The sequence below is a fragment of the Stegostoma tigrinum genome, chromosome 1, assembly GCF_030684315.1.
Source record: "Stegostoma tigrinum isolate sSteTig4 chromosome 1, sSteTig4.hap1, whole genome shotgun sequence".
Lineage (NCBI taxonomy): Eukaryota > Metazoa > Chordata > Chondrichthyes > Orectolobiformes > Stegostomatidae > Stegostoma > Stegostoma tigrinum.
The window spans coordinates 103299737-103327645 of record NC_081354.1 but is presented as its reverse complement, the minus strand read 5'-3'; the positions used below and the strand labels follow the sequence as shown (position 1 = coordinate 103327645).

Genomic DNA, 27909 nt, shown 5'->3' with positions numbered 1-27909 from the left:
AAGAATACTGATGTATTAGCTGAGAGGTGTGGGTAAGAGGGTAGTGTTTGTGGGAGGGTAGAATTGGTGGGGGTGTGTGATGTTTGAGGATGAAGGTGACATTTAATAATCCACAATGGAAAATTTGTCCCATATGTTTGACCTGTTGCCATTAGACTTCATTGTCTATTTCCAATGACTCCAGAATAAATGTTGATGACTGTCAGGAAGCTCACTCTTGACTATCACTGTGCCACAAACTTTGCTGGGTCTGTCCTGCGAGTGGGATAGCGTGTTCACACACGCCAGGATTGTGGTGCCTCGGTTATTGTCTCAGAGAGATAATTGTATACATACAATTATGATAGAGTGGTGTCTGACTAATACTGAGACAGCTCTCCCAACTTTGACATAAAGCCTCCAAGGAGAAGTTTAAAGTCTTAAACAAAAATGGAAGAACCGCGGATACTATAAATCAGGAACAGAAACAGAAATTGCTGGAAAAGCTCAGCAGATCTACCAGCTTGTGTGAAGAAAATTCAGAGTTAATGTTTCGGGTCCAGTCACCCTTCTATAGAACTGTTGGTAGCTAGGAAAATGTTGGCTTGTATACAGAAAATAGGGTGGGGAAAAGGGGTAGGGAACAAATGATAGGTGGGGTTAGAGGCCAACGAGAGAGAAAACAGTTGGACAGACAGAGGAGTGGATAACAATCTGGCTAGGAGGATGAATAGTTGTTAATGGAGACTGTTAGTGGCTCACGATCAGTAGTGTATAATGGCAAACTATATGATAACAAGGCCTGATGTGTGGTGTAGGGGGCGAGGACATGGGAGAGTTCAGGCCCTAAAATTGTTGATTCAATTTAGTCCACAGGATTGCAGGATCCCCAGCAGAAAATGAGGTGTCGTTCTTCCAGGTAACACTGAGTTTCACTGGAACACGAGAGCAAAATTGGACAGAGATGTTGGCCAGAGAATAGAGTAGTGCGTTAATGTGGCAGGCAACTGGAAGCTCACGGTCCTTTCGGGGGCAGAACGTAGCTGTTCTGCGAAGCAGGCACCCAGACTACACTTCATTTCCCCAATGTTTGCAGTATTGACCGAGCAGGGTTTGATGTCATTGTTTATATCAATACTGAATGTTTTTTTCAGTTACATTCCTTTTAGACTTTGGATTGGTTTGATGCAACTGAGAAACTTGCTAGGATATTTCCAGCAGTCAAGTGTCGTGCACATTGCTGTGGGTCTGGAGTCACATGTAGGCCAAACCAATGTAAGGACAGTCGGTTTAGTTCCCCAAAGGATATCAGTTCACCAAATACACGTACAATAATTTTGTAGTTACTATCAGAGTAGTTTTGTTAATTGAAATGAAATTCCACTGTCTGCCATAGCAGAAGTCAAACGTGTGATCTCAGTTCAAGCCCGAGTTGCTGGATTACTGCACAAGTGATATTATTGCTATATCACTGCCTCCTTGTGATGGAAACTGACTGCAAAGGGACTTACTGGGCGCTTCAGAGACATCCCATACTGCCTTACTACTTCATCCAACCTAGCAGTATCTGACATTAAACAATCAGCTCTTTTTGGGTATGTCTACTGGCATTAATCGAAAATACCTTCTCATTCTGTATGAAATATTTATATCTAGGACATTCATGGGGTCCCGATCTTTGTGGCTATAAGATAGCTGTACAATACGATAGTTACTATTTTAAAAGTTCTATAAAATACATTGTACGTTTATATAGAGTTTATATAGAACATTACAGCACAGTACAGGCCCTTCAGCCCTTGATGCTGTGCCGACCTGTCATACCGATCTCAAGCCCATCTAACCTACACTATTCCATGTACATCCATATGCTTATCCAATGACGACTTAAGTGGACCTAAAGTTGGCGAATCTACTACCGTTGCAGGCAAAGCGTTCCATTCCCTTACTACTCTCTGAGTAAAGAAACTACCTCTGACATCTGTCCTATATCTTTCACCCCTCAATTTAAAGCTATGCCCCCTCGTGCTCGCCGTCACCATCCTAGGAAAAAGGCTCTCCCTATCCACACTATCTAACCCTCTGATTATTTTATATGTTTCAATTAAGTCACCTCGCAACCTTCTTCTCTCTAATGAGAACAGCCTCAAGTCCCTCAGCCTTTCCTTGTAAGACCTTCCCTCCATACCAGGCAACATCCTAGTAAATCTCCTCTGCACCCTTTCCAAAGCTTCCACATCCTTCTTATAATGTGGTGACCAGAACTGAACACAATACTCCAAGTACTACAATTACAAATAACTTAAAAATCAAAGTGGCAATATCACTTCATGTGATCAATGTCTGAGTCTGGAAGGACAGCATCCAGTGAAGGTTTTTTTTCCAATGATCTTGAATTCAGATTGGTTTAATTGGCTGAAGTTGCAGAATTCCCTCTAAAGTGGTGTCCAGATTTTGTCCAATTTTTAAAACTAGGTTACAAGGGAAACTTAGACTAGAGGCAAGGTTTGTTAAACATTGAGTCCGGTTATAGTGCCATGTGTTAGATACTAATAGACTGTAATATTAACAGATAGACTGCATAAAACAGAGGGGTTTTTGTCATGTGACTATTCCTGGATGTGTCAGTTTCAACTTAATGAGGAATTTTGATGGACCTAATCAAAAACCACCATTTATTATACAACATAATTGTTGATCTAATTGCACCACTTACGGTACAATGAACCTCAGTCACTCTTTCTTGGCTGACCCCTGCTTAGGAGATGCACCATCTAACTGCTTTTTTGCATTTATTGACTGTGGGTCACAAAATGGAAGGAGATTCCAGGAGGATAGACACTTTAGTTTTGTCATTAAAATGCAGGAGTTATAGAACTGTAGCTACCTTGTCGCAGATTTAGTCTAGTATGTTAAAATAAACAAAAATGCAAAGTTTTAGAACAATTTGTGATCTCATTCAGGTCTTGGGATCCTGACAGTAGTTGGTACCATTTTCTTTGGAAAAACTCTGAAATGAACATCCCCATTAAAATATTTACTCGGTGAATTCAGCCTATTAGCATTTTCATTAAGACAGATTCAGGAAGACTATGTTCTAAAAGAAATAGTTTATAATGCAAAGTTAACAGCATACTGATTGGCTTGCAAGTGGACTCTAATTGGTTGAGGACACTGATTGAAAAGCACCAGAGAATAGTTGTCTGCCAACATTTGTTTAAATTTAGGAAAGAAGAGTGATTAGTTAAGGTGTTGAAAATGGTGTAATACACAAGGGGAATTATTGTCTCCTAACCTTTATTTTGTTGTAAAAATTGCAAAGCCTAGATATATTCTCTCTGTTTCCAGAGGGTGTGTTCTGTAATACAAATATATGTAGATTCTAGCAAGTGTAGGTGAGCTGCATTGGCTGACCAACTGGTAATCTTAAATTAGGCTTTTTAATACTTTTTACCACAGACTTAACTGTCCCGGTCAAATACTCACTGGCATTCCCATAGCTGAGCTAACATGGTGTAGAGCTGGATGAACACAGCAGGCCAAGCAGCATCAGAGGAAGCTGATGTTTCGGGCCTAGACCCTTCTTGAGAAATGGGGGAGGGGGAGGGGGTTCTGAAATAAATAGGGAGATGGGGGTGGGGGGGTGATAGAAGATGGATAGAGGAAGAAGATGGATAGAGGAGAAGATAAGTGGAGAGGAGACAGACAGGCCAAAGAGGTGGGGATGGAGCCAGTAAAGGTGGGTGTAGGTGAGCATTGAGGGGTGATAGGCCAGTCCAGGGAGGACGGACAGGTCGGGGGTGGGGGGGTGCGGGATGAGGCTAGTACGTAGGAGATGGGAGTAGTGCTTGAGGTGGGAGGTGGGGATAGGTGGGAGGAAGAATAGGTTAGAGAGGCAGGAACAAGCTGGACTTGCATTGGGATGCGGTTGAGGGAGGGGAGATTGTAAAGCTTGTAAAGTCCACATTGATACCATTGGGCTGCAGGGTTCCCAGGCAAAATATGAGTTACTGCTCCTGCAACCTTCAGGTGGCATCGTTGTGGCACTGCAGGAGGCCCATGATGGACATGTTGTCTAAAGAATGGGAGGGGGAGTTACAATGGTTTGTGACTGGGAGGTGCAGTTGTTTAGTGCGAACTGAGCGTAGGTGTTCCACAAAGTGGTCCTCAAGTCTCCGCTTGGTTTCTACGATGTAGAGGAGGCCACAATGGGAACAGCGGATGCAATATACCACATTAGCAGACGTGCAGGTGAACATCTGCTTGATGTGGAACGTCTTCTTGGGGCCTGGGTTGGGGGTGAGGGGGGAGGTGTAGGGGCAGGTGTAGCACCTCCCACGGTTGCAGGGGAAAGTGCCAGGTGTGGTGGGTTTGGAGGGGAGTATGGAGTGGACAAGGGAGTCACGGAGAGAGTGGTCCCTCCAGGATACAGATGAGGGTGGGCAGGGAAAAATGTCTTTGGTGGTGGGGTCGGATTGCAGATAGCGGAAGTGTTGGAGGATGATGCGCTGGATCCGGAGGTTGGTGGGGTGGTACGTGAGGATGAGGGGGATTCTGTTTTGGTTGTTGTTGCGGGGAGGGAGTGTGAGTGATGAGTTGTGGGAAATGCGGGAGACATGGTCGAGGGTGTTCTTGACCACTTCAGGGGGGATGTTGCGGTCCTTGAAAAACGAGGACAGTTGAGGTGTTCGGGACTGGAAGGTCTCCTCCCTCAGGAAAGCAGTTTCTACTATCTCTTCCCATAGCTGTACCTGCAATAAGATAAGCCCTATCAGGAACCAACATGAATAGGCCCTGAGCCATTTGTTCACCATGCAAGTTTGATGCTGGAACGGGCTCATTAAAGCTATTCTGCAGGATAATACCTATCTCAGTCAAATCACTGCACACTGTACGTTACACAAGTTCATGAATCAGCATAAGGCCAGCACTGCCAGCCCTGAAAAGTGCTCTGTGTATCTCAAGTTAACCTGGAAGGGAGAGGGGACTCAAACATCTGAACAACAAGCCAATGTACACTGTTACTAGCCAGTCGCAACATAAGTGCTGTTTTCAACTAACAAGATGCTGTCTTCAAGCCGAAAGGATTTTCTGCCTACCACACAAATGAATAATGTGGTGTTTAAATGTCACTGTCAGTGCAATTCCATGTACGTAGGTCACATATCCCGACAATTGATGGATTCAGTCATACAGCGTATCTCTTAGGCTGTTCAAAACAGACTGAGTCCTGACCAGAGTACAAGCCCCAGCTGGCAATGCTCAGAGCACAACGTCCAACATTAAGTATGCTGCTGTGAGTTATTGAATGACCCCGAGGGTACTAACTACATTAACAACCTAGGAATGATTATCAGTTGGTTCAGGGTGGGCTCACCTACACTTGCTAGACATTACATAGACAGGACCCCTATGCTCTGCAAAAATACACACCCTTTATCCTGGTTTTGCAGCTATTCCCTTGTGTATTCTCCGCAGCAACACCTTGACCAATCAGAGCTGACTTGCAAACCAGTCAACACCCTTTTTCTCCTGCAGTGAAAATTATTGTTCTCCTTAATATTTCAAATTCTTGCACCTGTCCTAATGAATATGAGATGAAAAGCTTCATGGATATGTGTCTTCTTAAGCACTACTCAAGTTCTGTACAGCAGGCACCAATTTTCCTTCCTTTGTACTTTAAAATTAACACTAATTAATAACATTAACATTAATTTTGATTGGAAAAAGTTGATGATTTTATGTTTGCCACATTAGGTTAACCATCAATGCGGAATGCTATCTTCAGCTTCATGACTTTCCTATGGATCATCATTCCTGTCCCCTGGAATTCTCAAGCTGTAAGTGTTGCATAATGTGCGTCTTTATTTCTAATACAAAATAATTTGGGATATAAATAATGCTATAATAACAGCAAATTACTTGGTACCTGCATCAAGTAATCGATAGGCCATTAACTTCACTACATAACGGCCTAAAAGAATTAAATGGTGCATTGTAGCCTTGTTGTGTGCAATGATCCTTCAAGGCACCATTAGTCAAATGTGGCTTTATTGTTTGAATATGTTAGTTCACTTCATGCTGGCCTTTTACTTAGGACAAAGTAACCTACCCAAACCAGTAATTTACAAACTACGCAGCAATGTTAAAAACTGATAAAGATTATTTTCAAATAGTTGGCGTGAAACTCTCTCCCCCCCTGTTATTTGATATAAATGTTTTAACAATTTTGTTTAGTTTCTAGAAACTAATTTTGTTTCACCTTGAGTCATGTGAACAAATCTTTTTAATAATTTATTATTGAGATGATTTAATCAATTCTAGATTCTCGGAGGCTAAATATGTTGCATTTAGTGTTTTGGAAAAAACAGAATGACAACGTGGCTCCAGCATGTAAGAAGGCCATTCAAACCATCAAAGTTGATAATGTGAAGCAGCAATTCATTTAGTTCCATTCTCTGCCTTTTCCCCATCTCAGATAAGATGACCAAAACTGCACACAGGTAGTCCAGTTGCAGTTTCACCAAGCTTCTGTAAAACTGAAGCAACACTTCTTGACTTCTGTACTCAACTCCTCTTGTGATAAAGGCTAACATTCTATGGGCCCTTCTCTGAGGGTGGCACAGTTGCTCAGTGGTTACCACTGCCTCACCATGCCAGGGACCCAAGTTTCATTCCAGCCTTGGATGACTGTGTGGAGTTTGCGCATTCTCTCTGTGTCTGCATGAGTTTTCTTTGGGTGCTCTGGATTCCTCCCACAGTCCAAAGATGTGCAGGTTAGGTTGATTGACCACAGTAAATTGCTCATAGTGTCCAGGAATATGCAGGCTAGGTAGGTTAGCCAAGGAAAATGCAGGGTCACAAGGATAGGGCGTGGGCTTGGGCCTGGGTGGGATGCTCTTTGGAGGGTTGGTGTGGACTCGATGGGCTGAATGGTCTGCTGCCACACTGAAGGGATTCTGAGTTTGCTGCACCTACACGTAGCTTTCATTGACTTCAGTGCAATCGTATCTAGAAGCACAACAGAGTAAGGGGTAGGTGGGAGATAGTGATGTGTTTGTAAACTTGTAATTACTGCCAGAGAAGTATGACAAAACCAATTTGCAATGCCTGGCTTTAACCCAACTGGGAAGGAGGGTGGTTCTGCTGGACTTGGAGGATCAATGCTGCTATTGATTTGGGAACCTAGCTGGCACGAAAGAAGGACAGTGTGTCAGAGAATGAAGCATTAGGCAATGTACCAAAAGAGAGATGAAATGGGAGTGTTGTCCTCGCACATTGGCACCATAAACATAAATGAGGTGGTAGGGTCAAAGGAGTGAATATAAGGAAGGAGAATAAAGAGGGCAATTAGAAATAACCTCCGGGTCGTCTTGGGTTTCAGATTTAGTTTAATAGTAAGACTTAATTTAGTTGAATGAATAGGCTGAGTTTGTTTTGGGAAAACTAACATAAAAGTTTATTGTTAATTTTAAAAGAAGTCCAGGTACAAGTATGATTTCACATGTTTCACGGAATTTTTAAAATTAAGCACAATAAGTGGAAAGGAATAATTCTTAATAAAGCAGTGATTTTCAATTAACTCACTTGAGGACAGCAGCTTTTGACTTCTGGCTGTCTGGCCATATGTCTCTCATTCTGTTCTGTTCACAGATAGAGTCATAGAGTTATACAGCACAGAAGCAAATCCTTCGGTCCAACTCATCCACGCCAATCAGGTATCCTAATCTGAACTAGTCACATTTGCCTGCATTTGGCCTGTATCCCTCTAAACCTTTCCAATTCAAGTACCTGTCCAAATGCCTTTGAAATGTTGTAATTGTACTCGCCTCTACCACATTCTCTGGCACTCATCCCTACACACTCTACTCTCTGAGTGAAGAAGTCGCCCCTCAGGTCCTTTAAAATATTTCTCCTCTCACCTTAAACCTATCCCCTCTGGTTTTGGACTCCCCTACCCTGGGGAAAAGACCTTAGTGCTTCATCTTACCTAAGCCCCTCACCAATTCATAAACCTCTACAAAGTCAGCCTCTGTTCCAGGGGAAGAAGTCCCAGACTGACCAGTCTCTCCTTGTAACCTAAACCCTCCAATCCCAGCAACATCCTTGTAATGATTTTCTATCCCCTTTCTAATTTAACAACATCCTTCCTATAGCAGGGTGACCAGAACTGGGTGCAGTATTCTAAAAGTTCTTGTACTCAAAGCTCTGACCAAGCATGCCAAAAGCCCCTGTCTACCTGTGATGCCACTTTCAAGAAATTATAAATCACCACCCTTCGGCCACTCTGACATTCCATTTCCTTCTGTGAACTGGATTGCTGAGCATCTTGTGCCAAATTTGTGTCTATGTTCTTGAGAGTGATGCTTATCTTACTTACATTGCTTTCTATGATTTCCTGACTGGTTGTATCCCTTGAGACTTGTGTCAGTTACTTGTGTCAATATTTCTTTTGTTATAACTTAGTAAACTAACTTTATAGATCACTGCCAAAATGAATCACCACCAGAGTAATTTGTTGTCCACTTTAAAGAATTATAATATCATTTGCTAATGATCAACGTTGCCCAGAGACGCCTCATCTGATTCATCCAAATATTCGGGGAGATTCCACAGCCTGTCAATTTCATTTAGTTAAGGGAAACATTTAGTAAGTTAACCAAAGTCATTGTTGAAGGATAACTATAGTTTTTGTTCTCCAAGAGAGTGTCACAATATCATGAATCAAACCCTATAATTGTATTGAAGTGTGTTGCACAGTAGGTAACAAAGTATCATTGCAAGACACAGCAAATTACAGAAATGTCAAAGCTAATTCGAATTTCAAAGTAATATACTAGTTTCATACTTTAACTATTTTCCATTTAAAACAATTAATTTACAAGGTAAACCAATATAGGACATTGTTGCAACCATTCAACCACAAAAGTGATCTCTTTCAGCATTTGTTTATTTTGCTTCAAGGCTAAATTACAGCTTCCACTAAACACAGAAGTACAGGTGTATTTTGACTGTACGGTATTGTACTGACCACACTTGAGCTAAGTGGAACTTAATTCTTCATTTGGTGAATCAAGTCAGAATAACTAAATGAAAACTAATTGTTGAAACTAAACTTATTCCTAAAGTAAGAATATGCTGAGCATAAAGGCCGTTTCTAAATATGACTGAAAACTAATGCAGAAGGTGGCTGAAGGTAACCTGAGAAATGATAATTGACATATATCACTCTGTGGAGCAACATCTTGTATTACAGTCTTACCTCTTCGTACCTGCCAGTGGCTCTAAAATGTTATCATAACTCTGAATTTATGTATCAGGCTCTTTCTATTGCTGAGGGAATCAATAATACACAACTGAGCCAATTGAACTTTCCTCCACCTTTAAAGGGTTTCTCTGCAAAGCAAAATAAGAATCAAAGGCCTTCATGATGTTTCCGTTATTTGACAGTTTCTTCTTTGATCCCATGTCAAACCAGAATGGTGTCAGCACTGCTGCTGATTGCAAACATCAATACTCCAGGCTGACCCTTGTCAGGCCTCTTGGGTGAGTGCAGCAGTGATTGGAAACCTGCCAAGGTGGAGACACCAATTAATCTAGTGTGCTTCTTGGTCAAGAACCATTGTTTAGACCATAATACTGTCAGAAATCGAAGTAGAATTAGACCATTCAGCCCATCAGGTCTGCTCTTTTTGATCATGGTTGATATGTTGCTCAGCGCCATTCTCCTCCCTTCTCCCTGTAATGGTTGATTTCCTTACTAATCAAGAACTTACTTATCTCTGTCTTAAATACGCTCAAGGGCTTGCCCTCCTCAGTCTTTTGTGGCAATGAGTTCCATAAGTTTGCCATCCTTTGGCTAAAGAAATTCTTCCTGATTTGATTTGATTTATTATTGTCACATTTACTGAGATACAGTGAAAAGTATTGTTTTGCATGCAAATCAAACAAATTGTACCTTATGTAAGTACATCAGGGTGATAGAACAGAATGCAGAAAATATTGTTACAACTGCAGAGAAGATCCAGAGAAAGATCAATACTAGTATATGTGAGGCCCGTTTGAGAGTCTGATAATAGCAGGGAAATATGTTAAGATGTGTTTTCAAACTTTGTATTTTTTGCCCGGTGGAAGAGAGTATAACTGGGATGGGAGGGGTTTTTGATCATGTTGGGTGCCTCCCGAGGCAGAGGGAAGTGCAGGCAGAGTCAAGGACGGAAGGTTAGTTTTCGCGATGTACCAGGCTGTGTTCACAACGCTAACTAATGTCTTGCAGTCTTGGGCAGAGCAAACTATGATGCATCTAGATAGGATGCTTTCCATGGTGCATCTATACAAGTTGGTCACTGTCATCGTGGACATGCTGAACTTCGTTTGCCTTTTGAGAAATGATAGGTGTTGGTGTGCTTTCTTGATTGCCGCATTGACGTGAATGGACCAAATTAGATTGTCGATAATGTTTACTCCTAGGATCTCGAAGCTGTTAACTATCTCCACCTCAGCATAATTGATACAGACAGGGGCAGGTTCTCTGCTCCACTTCCTGAAGTTGATAACCAGCTCCATCATTTTGCTGACATTGAAGGAGAGACTGTTGTCTTTACACCATACCATTAAGCTATCTGCCTGTTTCTTGTACTCTGTCTCCTTGTTGCTTGAGATCTGACCCACTAAGGTAGTGTAATCAGCAAATTTGTAAATGGAGTTAGAGTTGAACTTGGCCACATAGTCATGATTCTATAAGGAGTATAGTAAGCAGCTGAGTGCACAGCCTTTCTAGACACCGATGTCGCAGATTATCATGAAGGAAGTGTTGTCGCCTATCCTTACTGATTGTGGCCTGTGGATCAGGAAGTCAAGGATCCTCATCTCACTTTAAAAGGGTAATCCCTTCACTCTGAGGCTATGTCCTCGGGTTCTAGTTTCTCCTACTTGCAGGAACATCTCCACACTCACTCTATCCAGGCCTCCCAATACTTGTAAGTTTCAACGCGATCCTCCCTTCATCCTTTAAAACTCCCATCAACTACAGACCCAGCGTCCTCAAATGTTCCTCATAAGACAAGCCTTTCATTCCCATGAGCATTTCTGTGAACCTCCTGTGGACCCCCTCCGAGGTCAGTACGTTCTTCCTCAGATACAGGGCCCAAAATGCTTTCCGTATTCCAAGCATGATCTGACCAGAGCCTTATACAGCCTCGGCAGTACAGCCCTGCCCTTGTGTTCTAGCTCTCTTGAAATGAATGCAAACTTTGCATTTGCCTTCCTTATTGCCAACTAAACCTGCATGTTAACCTTATGCAAATCCTGAACTAGGACTCGCAAGTCCCTTTCTGCTTCACATTCTGAAGCCCATTTTGAAAATAGTCTATGCCTGAATTCTTCCTACTATGGTATATCACCTGATATTTTCCCACATTGCATTCCATCCGTCATATCTTTGTCTACTCTCCTAACCTGTTTTGCACTCTCCTTGCTTCCTTAACACTTTCTGTCCCTCCACCTTTGTGTCATCTGCAAACTTAGTAACAAAGCCCTCGGTTTCTTCGTCCAGCATTTTCCAATGTTTCATCCAGTTGCAGTCAGTTGTTGTTGGGCTCCAGTGACCTCCAGAAATACTTTTTATGGGTGTTTTCCTGGACTACGTTCTGTTGGGCTGTAGTCTTTTCACTTTCCCACCTTCAGCAAGATTGCCAATGATCCCTCAAATATGCTGGTTCTATGTATTAAGGCTATGAGCAGAGTCTAGGAGACTCAGAATTCTGGAGCTCACATTGCTTCTGGGAAATCTGCCAGATGTCCACACATCTGCTGCTGATTTGACAAATTCTATGTCACTAACAGTAACCCCAAGTAACCCCATTGCTACCTATTGGAGCAACATTGTGACATCTGCCTTCCACTGAGAAGAATTGTGCATAAATGCACCAGACTCTGATACCTCCTCATACACTACAATGTGGTTGCATTCACTTTGTGCCATAACATCAAAACATGTGTAACATCCATCCGCTGAGGTGGTGCAGTGTGAGCTGCTCTGTTGTTGCAGTGCCTTCTTGAATATCTGCTCATCCTCCAGATTTCTGAGGGATGACCTGACCCGGTTGAGGAGGGTGTGCGACTGGTAGAGCTAGGACCTGTTTGAGGTAAAATAAAAGAAAATTTTTTAGGTAGAGCCCTTCATACTTTTCTGATGCAACTATCCCAAACTGCCCTATAATTCAGCCACATCCTGACACTGCCTCTTACGTCAGTGTCCCCTTGTGTTCATCAGCATGGCTTCCACCGTTCTGACCATTTCTTGAAGTCACTTTACCATCACTTTAATCACCCCTGTCTGGGCAATCACCAGTCATCAGTGAACCAGTCAAATAGACACCCAGCTACCTTGTTAGTCTCTTCCACATTCTATCAGTCATAGGTTCATCGACCCGCCCCCATATTGACAGGAGTAGGTTATACTGGCTAGCTCGATATAGGATGTCTCTCCTCTGCATTTCCTCCACCAGAATCTAGAGATCCAAATTTCTAAACATGGAATCAGAATCTCCCATTCCTTCCACATACTGAACTCTGTGGGATATTCCAGCAATACAAATTTAAAGCAAAAAAGGTTTTGAGGCATGTAGTCTGCATGGCTGTCTAAAACATTTGTGCATTTTCATGAATTAGCCATTTTTTCCATCTCATCAGTAAATATTTGAGTTGGTACTTGGGGTGGGTAGTGGAAAGGAAATGGTTTCCTACAGATGCATTGTGCTGCTCTCACTCCCTGATGCTGTATTCTAGTTAGAATGACCCTATGGAAACTGATCATGGGTGAATTGAGTGGATGCACTTCAATAGATGAGTGATAAGGGCACAAAGGTCTGTGCCACTTGCATTGTGTATCATAAATGCCCCGTGGCATGATAATCGTGATACAGATTATCATTAGCTGCCATTAGTGCCAAGATGTGGCCATATGGCTGTGTTTGTAATGCCTGCCCACATCTTTGTGTTTTAATGTGCTGCTTCTGTACAATTTGAATAAGCAGCAACAATGACTGGTTTACCATATTAGAAGCACCTCTTAGGTCATCAAATCCAGGGAAGGCAAGCAGTTGGACATTTAGAGATTTGATATACACTTAATTCCTCAGTTGCCAAGACACAGTCAGAACAGTGTCAACTTCATCAAGTAGATGATTTTACTCTCACACTTTTTTAAATGTGATTGAATTGCCCAACTAATGCTGTCCCTAAATTTGCCTCGATTTATTTATGGCGTTAACCTGTTCCGTTCCCTTTACACCTTCCCACCACACCACTTCCCTGGTCACTTTCTCCCAATTCTGGTTCTTAGATCTGCAAGTTTTCCCAAATCTGCATTGCTGACCCACTAAGAAAATTCATGCCATGTTTCCTGAGCAAAACCCAAATACAAGGTAAACCCATTGAAGCATGGATTGCAGTTTAACTTTGATTCATTTGCAGAACTTATTTGAATCTCTAGAAGTAAAGGTTTAGTGAGGCTTTGAGAAATTGTAAACTCAATTCCATATATTGTCCCCAGTCGTTAATCTGAATGTCCATCCTACATTTTAAAGGATTTAGATTTTTGCTGATTTAGGCATTAATGGTGAAGGAAATTGCCTGACCATTAAAGAAATTGTCAATAATCCACTTCATTCATTCACTGATGAAGATCAAAACGTGACTTCATGAAAAAATGTCAGGCAAGTTTTTTTGATAACAAGGTGTAGAGCTGAAGAAGTGTCCAGACCCAAAACGTCAGCTTTCCTGCTCCTCTGATGCTGCTTGGCCTGCTGTGTTCATCCAGCTCTACACCTTGTTATCTCAGATTCTCCAGCATCTGCATTTCCTACGATCGCTGATAAAATTTTAACCCCACTGCAAAGCCTCTTCTCAGGATGCCTACCTTGAAGAAGTTACCCTCCTCTCTCTGGAAAGACCTCAGTGGATCTCTCTCACACTGCAACTCTCTTGTAATCTTCTGAAGAAGGGTCTTGACCCAGAACATCAGCTTTCCTGCTCCTCTGATGCCGCTTGTCCTGCTGTGTTCATCGAGCGCTACACCTTGTTATCTCAGATTCTCCAGTATCTGCAGTTCCTGCTATCTCTGAGGCAAGTTTTTTACTTGCCCCTTCTGGAGAAACAGAAACGTTTCATTTTCATCATGAAAACTCAGTTTCCAAGCAACACTAGTCTATAAGTTTGATATAGCTCATATTCACTGTGACACGAATAGGCTGCATTTGTTTTGACGTATCTCCATCTATTGGCATTGACCCTGAAAGTTTGTTAAACGAAAGAACCAACCCTGTCTTTCATCAGGGTTGTCAGAAAATCAGGCTGAGCCCGACAAAAACTTAGGCTCAGTGTTTTAATGAAGAAAGGCACTTAATTACCTTAAATTACAATAACCTTTTACTGAAATGTAAAGCTGGCCGATGTGCAGAGTGACAAGCCACATTGAATTGCCCCAATCCTGATTGGGGTTAAATAGTTCAAATAACTTTGATCACCTGGGAGAAGCTAATGAATGGTTGTATAAGACATTCAAAGCCTTTCATTGACCTGCTTAGCCCCAAATCGAGACCCAAAGAAGGGACAGATTTTATTACTCTTTCAAATTGTTTGACATCAGAGCCTGATATAAGACTCCTAGAGTAAGTGCCAGTAATCACTAAGGTGATCATTTTGCTGGTCAACAAATCTCAGTATATCTGCGACAGCATTTCATTTGAGTTATGCCTTTGAGCCAACCAAGCTCAAGCAGAAAATCTAAACTAATCTGTCCACTGACTACAGGCATTTGCTTTTGAAGTAGACTTTTGAAGTCAGTAAGAGTTAATGTCTTTTTTCTTCTATTTCTCATAAATTTCCTTTGCAGATGGATACCCAAAAAATGAAATTGTGTATCGCTGGAAGAAAGATCCAGTTGAAATTGCACATCAAAAGCATTGGCGACTTTATCAATTTGCATTTGATGGATTCAGGAACACAACTGATGTAATGCACACCCAGTCCGGTAAGACAATACTGATGTTTCAGGAAAAATGTTAAATATCCTACAGCAAATTTCCATTTTTTAATGCTAAGTGTGATTACATTGTCATCAAACAATATGGTATGATAAAATATAATTCCTTTGGTACCTGTCTTTATAGGTATGTAGTCAAAGTGTTGCATTATATGATGAAATCCAAAAACAGGCCAATTTATCATCTAGTTGATACTGAATTATTGCAGCTAAACTGACAGTAGGATTCCCATAATTCAGCAGACGAGCTAATCTAAAGTCTGAAATCCTTTTTGTTCATTCAGTCGGGAACCTGCTAGACGTGTGTGTCAAGAGAGCATCAGGTTCAGCTTGAGGATTTAATCAGTGTGAAAACAGCAGTGCTCATACCGTTGAAATTCACTCTCAGAAAAACCACAGCTTGTCAAACTGAAAGGTAGCTGGCACCTGTGAAACAATATTTAGCACGTGCTAGTACCACCAAATTATTTTAAGACATTAAACTCAGAAGCTTAAGGAAAGTTGAAGAGTACAACCAAGCAGTGTGTAAAATCAGCATTACACCCGATAATGACAACATCCAAGCATGTGGGTTCGGCTGAGCACTTAGTAATACCAAATATAGAAGTGGTGATTGCTGAAGCTGCCACATGGAAGAGCAGGCACCTCCATGCCAGGCTGCCGTCCAAGACAAGTTAGGTTTTGTTGAGCCTGCCAGTGTTCGGCAGTCCAGTTGGAATGGGGGCGTATTTCAATGATAGCACCTCAGCTGCAGGCTCAGTCATTACCATTGAATGGTGTGATCATAACGGAGACTTGCACCCCAAGTAACATGCTGGGCAACAGCCAGGATTAATGCTGGTGTTCCTAGTTGGCTGCAGACACTGTCAGCTTGGGCAAAATGCTGGAGTATGGCTCAGGAGGACAGCATTCACCCTCCCACTACTGCTGCTCGGCTGGTGTCTTCCCTGCCGCCTGACAGCCAGCAACTTTAGCTCTCGCTGTGAGATGATGTGGAGGGCCGGTGTCAGACTGGGTTGATCAGGAATTTTCTAAATTCCTGCTTTGGAAATAAAACCAATCTGACTCCACATTAAAACGCAGTTTCTAAACAAGGCCTCACACCAAAAGGGCATTGTCTGACCTGAGATGTCGTCTCTTGTATTCATTGATAAAACCTCTAGTTGTCTCGGGACATTAACTTGAAAGAAATTCGGAGACTTGCATATTAATCAATTGAAACCTATATCGCCTTTCTAACTGATCAAGCTTTTAAAGTGGGGAATCAGCCAGCCATTTTAGGATTATTAAATACACTCACATTAGTTGTATAATCCTTTGATCTTTTGCTTATAAATTCTGTGTCTTGATGCTTCCTTTCTCATTACACCTGAAGGAGGAGCAATGCTCCGAAAACTTGTTGGATTAAACCTGTTGGACAATAACCTGGTGTCATGTAATTTTTGACCTTGCTGGGACAGACAAGTTAGTGCAGTTTATGGTCTGGCCTTTCAGGGCTGTTGCCTAGGCCACACTGCAAAAGGAACTGTAGAAATTGAACCTGAATTAATGGATACAACCAGTGAAGACGAAGCTGTCTAACATATTCAAGCAATCAGTGCTGCATGAGTCTGTGCCTCTCCAGGCAGATGGCCACTGTGATTTGCGTCTTTGTAGTGCAAAGAAACATCCATCTATTTTCATCTCATTTTCCAGCAATTGGCCTTGTTTGCTATGATGTTTCAAGTGTTCGTCTAAATAATTCTCAAATATCTTAATCATTCCATCTCTACCATCCTTTCAGGCAGTGAGTTCCAAATATCTACACCTCTTGAGGTGAAAACAAAATCACCAAATCCCCTTTAAACTTCCTGCTCCTTACCTTAAAACTATGTCCCTTGATTATTTACTCCTCTACTAAGGGGAAACATTTCTCCCTATTTACATTGTCTATGGTCCTCACTACCTTGTACACACCAATCAGATCTCCCTCAGCCTTCTTTGTTCCAGAAAACAACTCCAGTCTATCTCATGCCTCAAGATAGCTGAATTGTCCCGGCTCAGGCACCATCCTGGTGAATCTTCTGTATAAGCATAACCTCACTCTGCTTGAATTCAATGCCTTGACTAATGAAGCCAAGTATCCCATATACCTTCAAGGATCTATGAACATGGACACCAAAGTCCCTCTGGTCCTCTGTATTTCTGAGGGTATTATCAGTCAAAGTGTACTCCTGCGCCTTGTTAGTCTTCCCAAAATGCATCACCTCACACTTTTCGGGATTAAATTCTATTTACCACTGTTCAGTCCATCTGATCCGCCTACCTGTCTTGTCATTATAGTCTAAGGCTTTCCTCCTCATTATTAACCACATCACCAATTTTAGTCTCATCTCAAGTCTTCTGTAGTCTCTCATGTGAAGATCCAATTCAAGAGTGAACTATGTGGTAAATGGAAAAGCCCTGGGGCAAATTGATGGACAGAGAGATCTGGGTGTTCATGTCCTTTGTTCCCTGAAGGTGGCAATGCAGGTCGATAGAGTGGTCAAAGGCATAAGGCATGCTTTCCATCATCGGTTGGGGTATTGAGTACGAGAGTTGGCAGGTCATGTTACAGTTTTATAGGACTTTTGTCTGACCACATTTGGAATACTGCGTACAGTTCTGGTCGCCACATTACCAAACGGATGTGGATGCTTTGGAGAGAGTGCAGAGGAGGTTCACCAAGATGTTTCCTGGTGTGGAGGGCACTAGCTATGAAGAGAGGTTGAGTAGATTAGGATTATTTACATTAGAAAGACTGAGGTTGAGGGGGGACCTGATTGAGATCTACAAAATCAATAGAGGAACACACAGGGTGGATAGCAAGAAGCTTTTTCCCAGATTGGGGTAACTCAATTACTATTTCAGGTTGGGAGGGGAAAAGTTTAAGGGAGATATGCGTGGAAAGTTCTTTACGCAGAGGGTGGTGGGTGCCTGGAACACATTGACTGCGAAGGTGGCAGAGACGGGCACGATAGTGTCATTTAAGATCTATCTAGACAAATACATGAATGGGCAGGGAGCAGAGGGATACAGATCCTTGGAAAACAGGCGATAGGTTTCGATACGGGATCTGGCTCAGTGCACGCTTGGAGGGCTGAAGGACCTGTTCATGTGCTGTAATTTTCTTTGTTCTTACTAATCATACCTCCTACATTAATGTCTAGATCATTCAACAACAAGCAGCAAAGATCACAACAGCAAACCCATGTGGTATGCCACTGGTCACAGACTTCCTATGACAAAAACACTTTTTGACCATTATGTTCTGCATCCTGCCACGAAGCCAATTTTTGTTTCAATTTGCCAAATTGTCCTGAATCCCACGTGCTCTCAGTTTCTTAATCAGTCTGCCATGCCAAAAGCTTGTCAAAAGCCTTATCTATTGTGATCACCAGGTAGGTAGACCTGAGAATTAAAATTAACGTATGACTATGCTTGCTGCAACTCCATGTCAATGATGACCCAAACATTCAGCGTCCTTTATTTTTTATATGGTTGTGGGGCATGAGCATCACTGGGTGGCCAGCATTTCTTACCCATCCCTAGTTGCCCTTGAGAAGGTGGTGGTGAGCTGCCTTCTTGAACTGCTGCAGTCCATATGCTATAGGACACCCACAATGTCTTTAGGGAGGGAATTCCAGGATTTTGACCCAGTGACAGTGAAGAAGCAGTAATATACTTCCAAGTCAAGATGGCCAGTGACTTGAAGGAGACTTGCATGTATGTGCTGCACTTGTCCTACTATTTGGAAACAATCCTATATGCTGTATAAAATGATGTTCTTTTTTGTCAAGTCAGAGCCTTGCATCCCAGGCCTGATCAGTGCCAGATAAAAAGCATTGATTTTTTTTGTGTCCATTTAGCAATGTAAATGACGTAAAAATGTACTGTGCATTAATTTGCAAAATAATGGAAGAAACGACTATGGTTCAACTAAATGGATTAGCTGTTTCAACGAGCCCAGAGATTGGAGTAGCCTTGTTTTCGCTTCAGGATTCAATGATTCCATTTAGTTCTACCGACACTGCTTCAGTGTTTGTTTAAGGTCCACACTGTTGAAAAATGATTGTTTGTCAATAAAGCCACAGACTTATCATTCATTTCACCATAATTCCTGCTTTCTCAGGACAAAACAGTTGCTGTCCTTTGCTGGACATCAGCTATGTGAGACAAAATGAGAATTTCCAGGCATCTGATGGAGTCAGTAGGCACTTATGCCGGGATGTACCCGCTATTATTTTCATATCCCGGCCTGCTCCCACAGGCGGGTCATGGTCCTGACATTTAATAGTCAGTATGATGAAGTGAAATGCTGCTGATCCTCTACCAAATTCATCTGACAACTTAGAATTTTGGAATTTCTGGAATTGAGTGATCCAGACTACTTGGTTTCACTTGTAAAATTGAAGGTCTTACCTTTGAAACAGGCCTTTGCCGAATGCCTGGTTATCGAGGGCTGCACACGCATGCATCAAATGGGCCATGAATGCTTGTCCGTCTAATGGCACTGAGATCTTTGTTTCATTTTCACACCACCATAGGTAAATAAATATAGTAGAACATCCATGTACTAGTTAATCACCACAGATTTAAAGGAAAGTCTCTCGCCAGTCTGTTCACGTAGAAGACCCCCACAGAATGTCATTATTTTCGTGAATAATTCCAAGTACACCCTATAATGTAATCAAAGAAGATGTGTAATCAATTCTGTCAAAATGATGATCAAGCAAATATTTGGAAGAACAGTTCCCATTTATTAACTCATCCTTAAAAATACTGTTATTCAAATTAAGTAAAGTGTGATTTAATTTTTCTCTTCATAGGAGATTATGTCATAATGACAATATTCTTTGATCTAAGTAGAAGAATGGGGTACTTCACAATTCAGACCTACATACCTTGCTCACTTACAGTTGTCCTGTCATGGGTTTCATTCTGGATTAATAAAGATGCTGTACCGGCGAGAACGTCATTAGGTATGACTTGATTCCTAACAACTGTCTGCTTGCTACTATCAAAGTATTGAGCTATTTATGAAACAGTGACATGAATAAATTGAAACTGTATTAATTACTGTGTTAAACTGTATTAATCCCCCTCGTTCTCACACACCACCCCACCAACCTCCGGATACAACGCATCATCCTCCGACACTTCCACCATCTACAATCCGACCCCACCACCCAAGACATTTTTCCATCCCCACCCTTGTCTGCCTTCCGGAGAGACCACTCTCTCCGTGACTCCCTTGTTCGCTCCACGCTGCCCTCCAACCCCACCACACCTGGCACCCTCCCCTGCAACCGCAGGAAGTGCTACACTTACCCCCACACCTCCTCCCTCACCCCTATCCCAGGCCCCAAGATGACTTTCCATATTAAGCAGAGGTTCACCTGCACATCTGCCAATGTGGTATACTGTATCCACTGTACCCGGTGTGGCCTCCTCTACATTGCGGAAACCAAGCGGAGGCTTGGAGACCGCTTTACAGAACACCTCCGCTCGGTTCGCAATAAACAACTGCACCTCCCAGTCGCAAACCATTTCCACTCCCCCTCCCATTCTTTAGATGACATGTCCATCATGAGCCTCCTGCAGTGCCACAATGATGCCACCCGAAGGTTGCGGGAACAGCAACTCATATTCCACTTGGGAACCCTGCAGCCCAATGTTATCAATGCGGACTTCACCAGCTTCAAAATCTCCCCTTCCCCCACAGCATCCCACAACCAGCCCAGCTTGCCCCCTCCCCCCACTGCACCACACAATCAGCCCAGCTCTTCTCCTCCACCCACTGCATCCCAAAACCAGCCCAGCCTGTCTCTGCCTCCCTAACCTGTTCTTCCTCTCACCCATCCCTTCCTCCCACCCCAAGCCGCACCTCCATTTCCTACTTACTAACCTCATCTCACCTCCTTGACCTGTCCATCTTCCCTGGACTGACCTATCCCCTCCCTACCTCCCCACCTATACTCTACTCTCCACCCATCTTCTTTTCTCTCCATCCTCGGTCCGCCTCCCCCTCTCTCTATTTATTCCAGAACCCTCACCCCATCTCCCTCTCTGATGAAGGGTCTAGGCCCGAAACATCAGCTTTTGTGCTCCTGAGATGCTGCTTGGCCTGCTGTGTTCATCCAGCTTCACACTTTATTATCTTAGCTTCAAGTGGCGCTAGCCACTTGTGATATTGAATCCGGTCAATGCGAGTAGCCAATGAACAGCACAGTGAGTGTTCGCTGCAAGTGGTAATCATGTACGCAACAGGAAGACCGCACTGTCTGCATTGCACTCAGTGGGACCAGGCCATTGCTTATTGAGATTCCTGTGCCCATTTTTGGGTTAATCAATTCAGCCTTTAAAGAATTTTTATTCTACCCAAAATGAATTTGATTGAACGATAATTACAGCAGTGCAAGATGAAAGTCATTTTCTTCAAAACAATGCATTGAGTTTGAGAAGGCTCAAGTTGCTGATTTCTACTTACACTGGATGTGACTGGGAGCGTTAATATGACTGTCTTGTCATCAGTTCAGAATTTGTTTATGAAATTGTTTAACGAGGTAGACCTTAAAGTATTGCTCAAATTGACGCATAACTCAAACTTGAACAAAAGTAATATTTTCAAATTTAAATACTGAAGGTTGCAGGTTTACAAAAATGCCAAATACATGCACGTATGCTGTCTGGGACACGTTTCTCTTCCCAAGCTGGTTTGGAAGTATTTGGCTGTCATCTTGAAAATTTCCATTAGCTTGGGCCAAAGTTACAAATAAGTCATAGAAACATAGAAGATAGGAACAGGATTAAGCCATTTGATGCTTTGATCCTGCTGTGATGTTTATATAATGGCCATAGCTGTTCATTCAACTCAGTATCTTGTTCACGCTTTCACCTTATACTTTTTGATACCTTTAGCCATAAGAACTCCTTCATTTAATTGAATACTTTGGCTTCAGAAGCAAATACAACTCAAATAAGATACATATTTTCTAATCTACCTGTTAAAAAATGTTTTACACACCTCTGAAGCAGGTGGAAATTGAACCTGTACCTTTTAGTTCAGAGATAATCACAAGTAGGATATTGCGATAACTACAATTATTTTCAAATCGGCCTGATAAAGTGCCAAAGTCCAGGGCCAGAAGCTCAGGGATGACTACTTCTCGGGTAGAATTATGCTCCAATTCATTTACTTTCCACTCGCCGCTTCTGGCTTGTGCCCAATCAAACAGTTTATTTTGCTGAAAGCAGCAGAAACAATTTTCTTGGAAGTACTGTTTTAAGCAGTGTTTTGGCAAGCATCTTCGCTTCCATGTAGCAAAACCTGTATAATAATTGAATGCTTTAAAATTCCAACTGCTTCATTGATAACTAACTTTAACTCTCTATCACCTTTCCGCCATGTCTCTTTCTCTCTCACTTCATTGTTTCTGTGCTTTTGGATTTCTTGTCTGACATCCAGTCTCAAGCAATATCTTTCCGTAAGACAAGGTAAACATTTTTTTCCATGGAACCATAGCAACCCGACAGTGTGGATACAGGCCATTCGGCCCAGCAGATCCATACCGACAAGCATCCAAAGAGCATCCCATGCAGAATCATCCCACTAGCTTATCCAGATAACACTGCATTTCCCATGGCTAACCCACCTAACCTGTACATCTTTGGACAGTGGGGGAACCAGAGCAACCAGCAGAAACCCACATAGACACGGGGAGAATGTGCAAACTCCACACATACATTCAGCTGAGGCTGGAATCGAACCCAGATCCCTGGCGCTGTGAGGCTGCAGTGCTAACCACTGAGCCACCATGCCACCCTAAAACCAACAATTGTGGTGGGGTGCAGAGAATCTGTACAATGTAGAATCAGGTATTCAGCCCATCAAGTACCAACTGAGCCTCTGATGAGCATTCTACCCTATCCCTATCCCTACCCCTACCCCTACCACCCTGAACTTCCCCTGGCTAATCCACTGAACCCACGTATCATTCAACTGTGCTTGCAGGGATGTGGAGATCTGCCACCTTTTCCCCTCCTCGATTCCAGATTGAACAGAACACTGCCTCCTTTTGGAGTTACCCACTCCTCGCTAGTCGAGATCACGGAACACCACATCTGTTTTCTGACCTTCTGTTCCTCATTGGTTGTAATCTCATGATCCCTGCCTCCATTGTCAGGAATCGAATCCTGGACCATAGCATTGTGAGACCGTAATGCTGACCATTGAGCCACCAAGGACATTCCCTGAAACCTCTTCTTTTCAGTCTCCTTTTTTTTCATAGATGTCTTTGCCATCTTTAAACTCAACTAATCCAAAGTTTTGCTGACACACATACATTCTTCCTACGCTAGAAACTTACCATACTGTACTTCCTGTGCTCCCATTATGCACTTAATCAGCTGTTGCACCATTCCACATTCATCTAAATGTTGTTGTCTGCTCCAATAAATTTATCTTAAGTTCTTATCCTGGGTTTAATTCTCTGAATAGTGGTGTTTTCTCTATGCAATACCAGTCAAACAATTATTTTCTCTGAATGGTATCTTGTACGTATTTCCTTTCGTCAACTCACTTTTGGTTAGAACCTGGCCTTGAGCTGTTTAAACCCACAATGCTGTTCTATCACTAAATCTTTCTAGAAATTCCATTCATAAAACCATCCTAAAAGAACTCCTTATTAACACGTCTTTGACAATAATTTTACTTTCATAGCTTATCGTCTCATCTTTGATTTCGTGTTGGTTTTTCAGTTATGTCCCTGTGAAGCTCCTCAGGACAGTTTTCCAGGTTAAAGGTGTTATGTAATTGCAAGTTGCTTTGTTGCAATACATAATTATTTTGAAATAATATTTATGTCTCTCAGGACAAGCCTTCTGCCTGGCATAAAGCTGTGGTCTGACTGTGGCACTTTTCAGTCAAAGAATGTTGGCATCAGCTCTTTACTTTGACTGGGTGTAAGAATCCAGTGGTTTACATTGCTTGAGGTTCAATCTCTGTTGAGCCTTAACAAGACTGAGCTGTCATTTTCAGGAACAAAAACAGAAGTTACTTTAAAAGTTCAGCAGATCTGGCGGCATCTATGAAGAAAAATATCAGAGTTAACATTTTGTGTCCAGTGACCCTTCCTCAGAACTGATGGTAGCTGGGAAAAGGTTAGTTTATATGCAGAAAATCGGGAGGGAGATGGGATAGGGAGTAAATGATAGGATAAATCCCGAGGGGAGAGAGAAGAGTAGTTGGACAGAAAAAGGAGTAGATAACGATCTGGCTAGGAGGGTGAGTAGTTGTTAATGGGAATTGTTAGTGACTAACAATAGGTAGTGTGTAATGGCGGGCTATGTGATAACAAGGTCTAGTGTGTGGAGTAGGGGTCGAAGACATGGGAGAGTTTAGGCCCTAAGATTATTGAACTAGTTACTGAGTCCGGAAGGCTTCAGGGTCCCCAAGTGGAAAATGAGGTGTTGCTCTTCCACCTTGTGTTGAGCTTCCCTGGAACACTGCAGCAAGCCAGACTCAGACATGTTGGCCAGGGAACAGGGTAATGTGTTAAAGTGGCAAGCAACAGGTAGCTCAGTGTCTTTTTTGCGAGTAGAATATAGATATTACCCAGTCTAAGCTTTGATTCCCCAATGTAGAGGAGTCTATTGAGAGCAGTGAATGAAGTAGACTAGATTCTGGGAAGTGCAGGTGAAGTGTTGTTTTACCTGGAAGGTATGTTTGGGCCCTTGGATAATGAGGAGCGGGGAGTAAATGGGCAGGTGTTACACCATTGCTGGTTGCAGGGGAAGGTGCTGTAGGGCTGTAGGGGAGGTTTAGGGGGTGAAAGAAGAGTGGACCAATGTGTCCCAGAGGCAGCGGTCCTCGTGGAGAGTGGACAAGGGAGGGGAGGGGAATATGTGTCTGGTGGTGGCATCATTTCCAAGCGTAGTGTATGGTATGACAGGAATTAGGTACAAGTTTCATTAGCTTGAAGACATTGTTCCTACGTCAATGAGGAGACAAGTGGATAAAGCTATTCACCGTATGAGATCCTCAGATATTCTGCCTTAGCCCCACAAAAGCCAATATTGGCAACATCTGGAATGGTGGCATCTCATGCAGTCTCTAGCATGAACCCCTTCAGAATCATTAATACCCCATCCAATTTTTTCCCCCTGGTTAACTCATACATTCATATGTAGAGGTCATACAGTGTGGAGCTGGAGGAACACAGGGGAGGGGGAAGGGAGCTCCGAAACCACCCGTCCTCTCTCTATTTATTTTGGAGCCCCTTTCCCTCTCCCCCATTTCTGAAGGAGGGTCCCGACCCAAAACATCAACTGTCCTGCTCCTCTGATGCTGCCTGGCCTGCTGTGTTCCTCCAGCTCCACACCTTGTTATCTCTGACTCCAACATCTGCAGTTCTTGCTATCTCTACATTCATATGTATATATCTACCAATACCCAATCTTCCCCCAGGTCTTCGACTCGACAAATTCACACACTCTGGAGGTTTCACAATTCTTGAAGAATGTGTTCTCTTCAAACTTGAGGATATTGATCGTTCTTTGGCCTGACAACTTTTCACCTCCATTCTGACCTTGGCTTTGCATGGCCTGTAAACTGTCTTTCTGCTAAAGGACACTTTGTCTCTTGGGGCATCTTTGTGGTGGGCATCACTCTCTTCCTATACACTGTTTAGTGCATTTTCTTAGTTGGAGAAATGTTAGTTTCCTGCATGTTGTTCACAGATGAATTCCTCCCTGTGGAAGTAGGCTCCTCCCTGTGGAAGTAGGCTCCTCCCTGTGGAAATGGGTAATTGACTGAAAATAACATCGGGGTAAGGGGAAGGGTGGTTTTCATACGCATTGTGGAAAACAACTGCTCAATGGAAACAAATATTTTCGTTTTTGCTGTATTCTGGATAGCTGAACCAACTAATTCATTTTTGACCTTGCCTTGGATTGTGGATGTTAGTCTGGCTTCCATTGAGCCATGTACAGTTCATCTTCATTTTGGACAAGAACATCTTTATTCTCAACTTGTTGATAATTCTGCAACAAAGTACATAAACTCTGCAAAACTTATTGATTAGATAACACATTTCCCTTTGCCATCTGGCAATTTATTGGTGTACTGGAAAGTTTCCTGCCCTCAGTCGTGGCTCTGCAAGACTGCGGCTAAACATTATCCCTATCACTACCGCTGATAATTCCACTTTGAAAAATGAAGAATTTTAAATATTCCTCTGGAATTTAGGTTGTCTCGTCATCTGGCATGAAAGCAAAATCTGTAAATCAAATTTGTTCTGCTGACAGTTTTACTGCCTGAATAGCTTCAGTTAAATATTCCTCATTGCGTATACTACTCAAGAAAATTCTTGTCGTCAGTATTTGTTCCTACACTCAAACTTCACTTATTTCAGTCATTTAAAGGCTCTTCAGTGTCGACAGGGATGTAAAACATTCCAGCACTCCTGTCAAATTTCCTTCCTGTTGACAATATGAAATAATTATTTTATGCCAATTTAGGTAACGCCAACAGATCCTTTCTTCTTTTTAGTTTCGGCCATGAGTCGCGGAAGACCAATGAAATCTTCCCTGCTGCCTCTTCACCAGTTGGATAATAGCAATTTATCACTAGACCAGCTGTGTTCTGACTGGCTTCTCTTTGAAAGGACTAGATATCACCTGGACTCTCTTGAGTTCTTGGAACTAGTTGAATATCGTCTGCCAACTTAAGGATGTTTGGGATCAATTTAATTTTTATTCATTAACGGGATGACGACATCGCTGGCCAGGCAGCATCTATTTCCCATCCCCAATTGCCCAGAGGGCAGGTCAGAGTCAACCACATTGCTGTGGGTCTGGAGTCACATGTAGGCCAGACTAGGTAAGGATGGCAGTTTCCTTCCCTAAAGGACATTAGTGAACCAGGTGGGTTTTTCCGACAATCAACAATGGGGTCATGGTCATCATTAGATTCTTAAGTCCAGACATGTTTTATTGACTTCAAGTTCTGCCATCTGCCCTGGCAGGATTCGAACCCAGGTCCCCAGAATGTTATCGGGTCTCTGGATTAACAGTCCAGCAATTATGCCACTGGGCCATTGCCTCCCCAAATGCATGCATATAGGCTGAAAAGTGTGAAATGTTGTTGGTAAAATACACGTAGACCCTCAGTTTTGCTTTACATTTTGTGTTGCAGAATTGCTTGTAGTATAGCTTTTAGTCTTGACTGTTGAGAACCATTTTTTCATCTCTGTAGGCTGCAACATTTGCTTCTTCATCCATGGCAATTGAGTCTTTAAGGCAATGACACTGATTCAAGCTTAAAATGTGTTAAACGTTCATTAACGTAAACATGTTCTGTCAAACTTGAATCAGTTAGATCACCAACTTCCCTAGGAATGCATTGAGTATCTTTTCTCATACTGCTGGTTTGAATGCATTAATATTTATACGAGTAGGCATTTAACTTCTTTCTGATGGGTAACAGTAGCATACTTCTGCACATCCTCTGGAAGTGGTCTATTGTTTTACAAATGTATCAATCACTTCTCATAACTGAACACTGCTTGTCCTTGTAAGGCTTTGTTGTTCCTCAGAGCTGACGCTGACGCTTAGGTGACCCTGATTCTTTCTTTTTGACATAGTGTGAATTCCATAATGTTTCTTAAGAATTTCTCTCGGCAAGGCCTGGTCTGTTTTCTCACCGCATCTTGCCAAACCCATCTCATTAACTACCTACCCCATGTCTATGGATCCCTACTCATCTGATAGCTCCATTCTATCCCTTTCCATACCTGGAATGACTCAGCTCACTACTGTTGGGATATCCCAGGATGGACGAGCATCCCTTGTGTTGTCGTCATCTT

The 27909-nt window shown here is 42.4% G+C and overlaps 1 protein-coding gene across 1 annotated transcript in view; it reads left to right on the top strand.

Moving 5' to 3' along the window:
• gabrg1 (gamma-aminobutyric acid type A receptor subunit gamma1) overlaps positions 1-27909 on the top strand; it is a 158186-nt gene that overhangs the window by 111749 nt on the left and 18528 nt on the right. The window contains exons 5-7 of the mRNA XM_048544870.2: positions 5737-5819; positions 14876-15013; positions 19873-20025. Of these exons, the coding sequence (XP_048400827.1) occupies positions 5737-5819; positions 14876-15013; positions 19873-20025 (374 nt within the window). The remainder of the gene's footprint in view (positions 1-5736; positions 5820-14875; positions 15014-19872; positions 20026-27909) is intronic.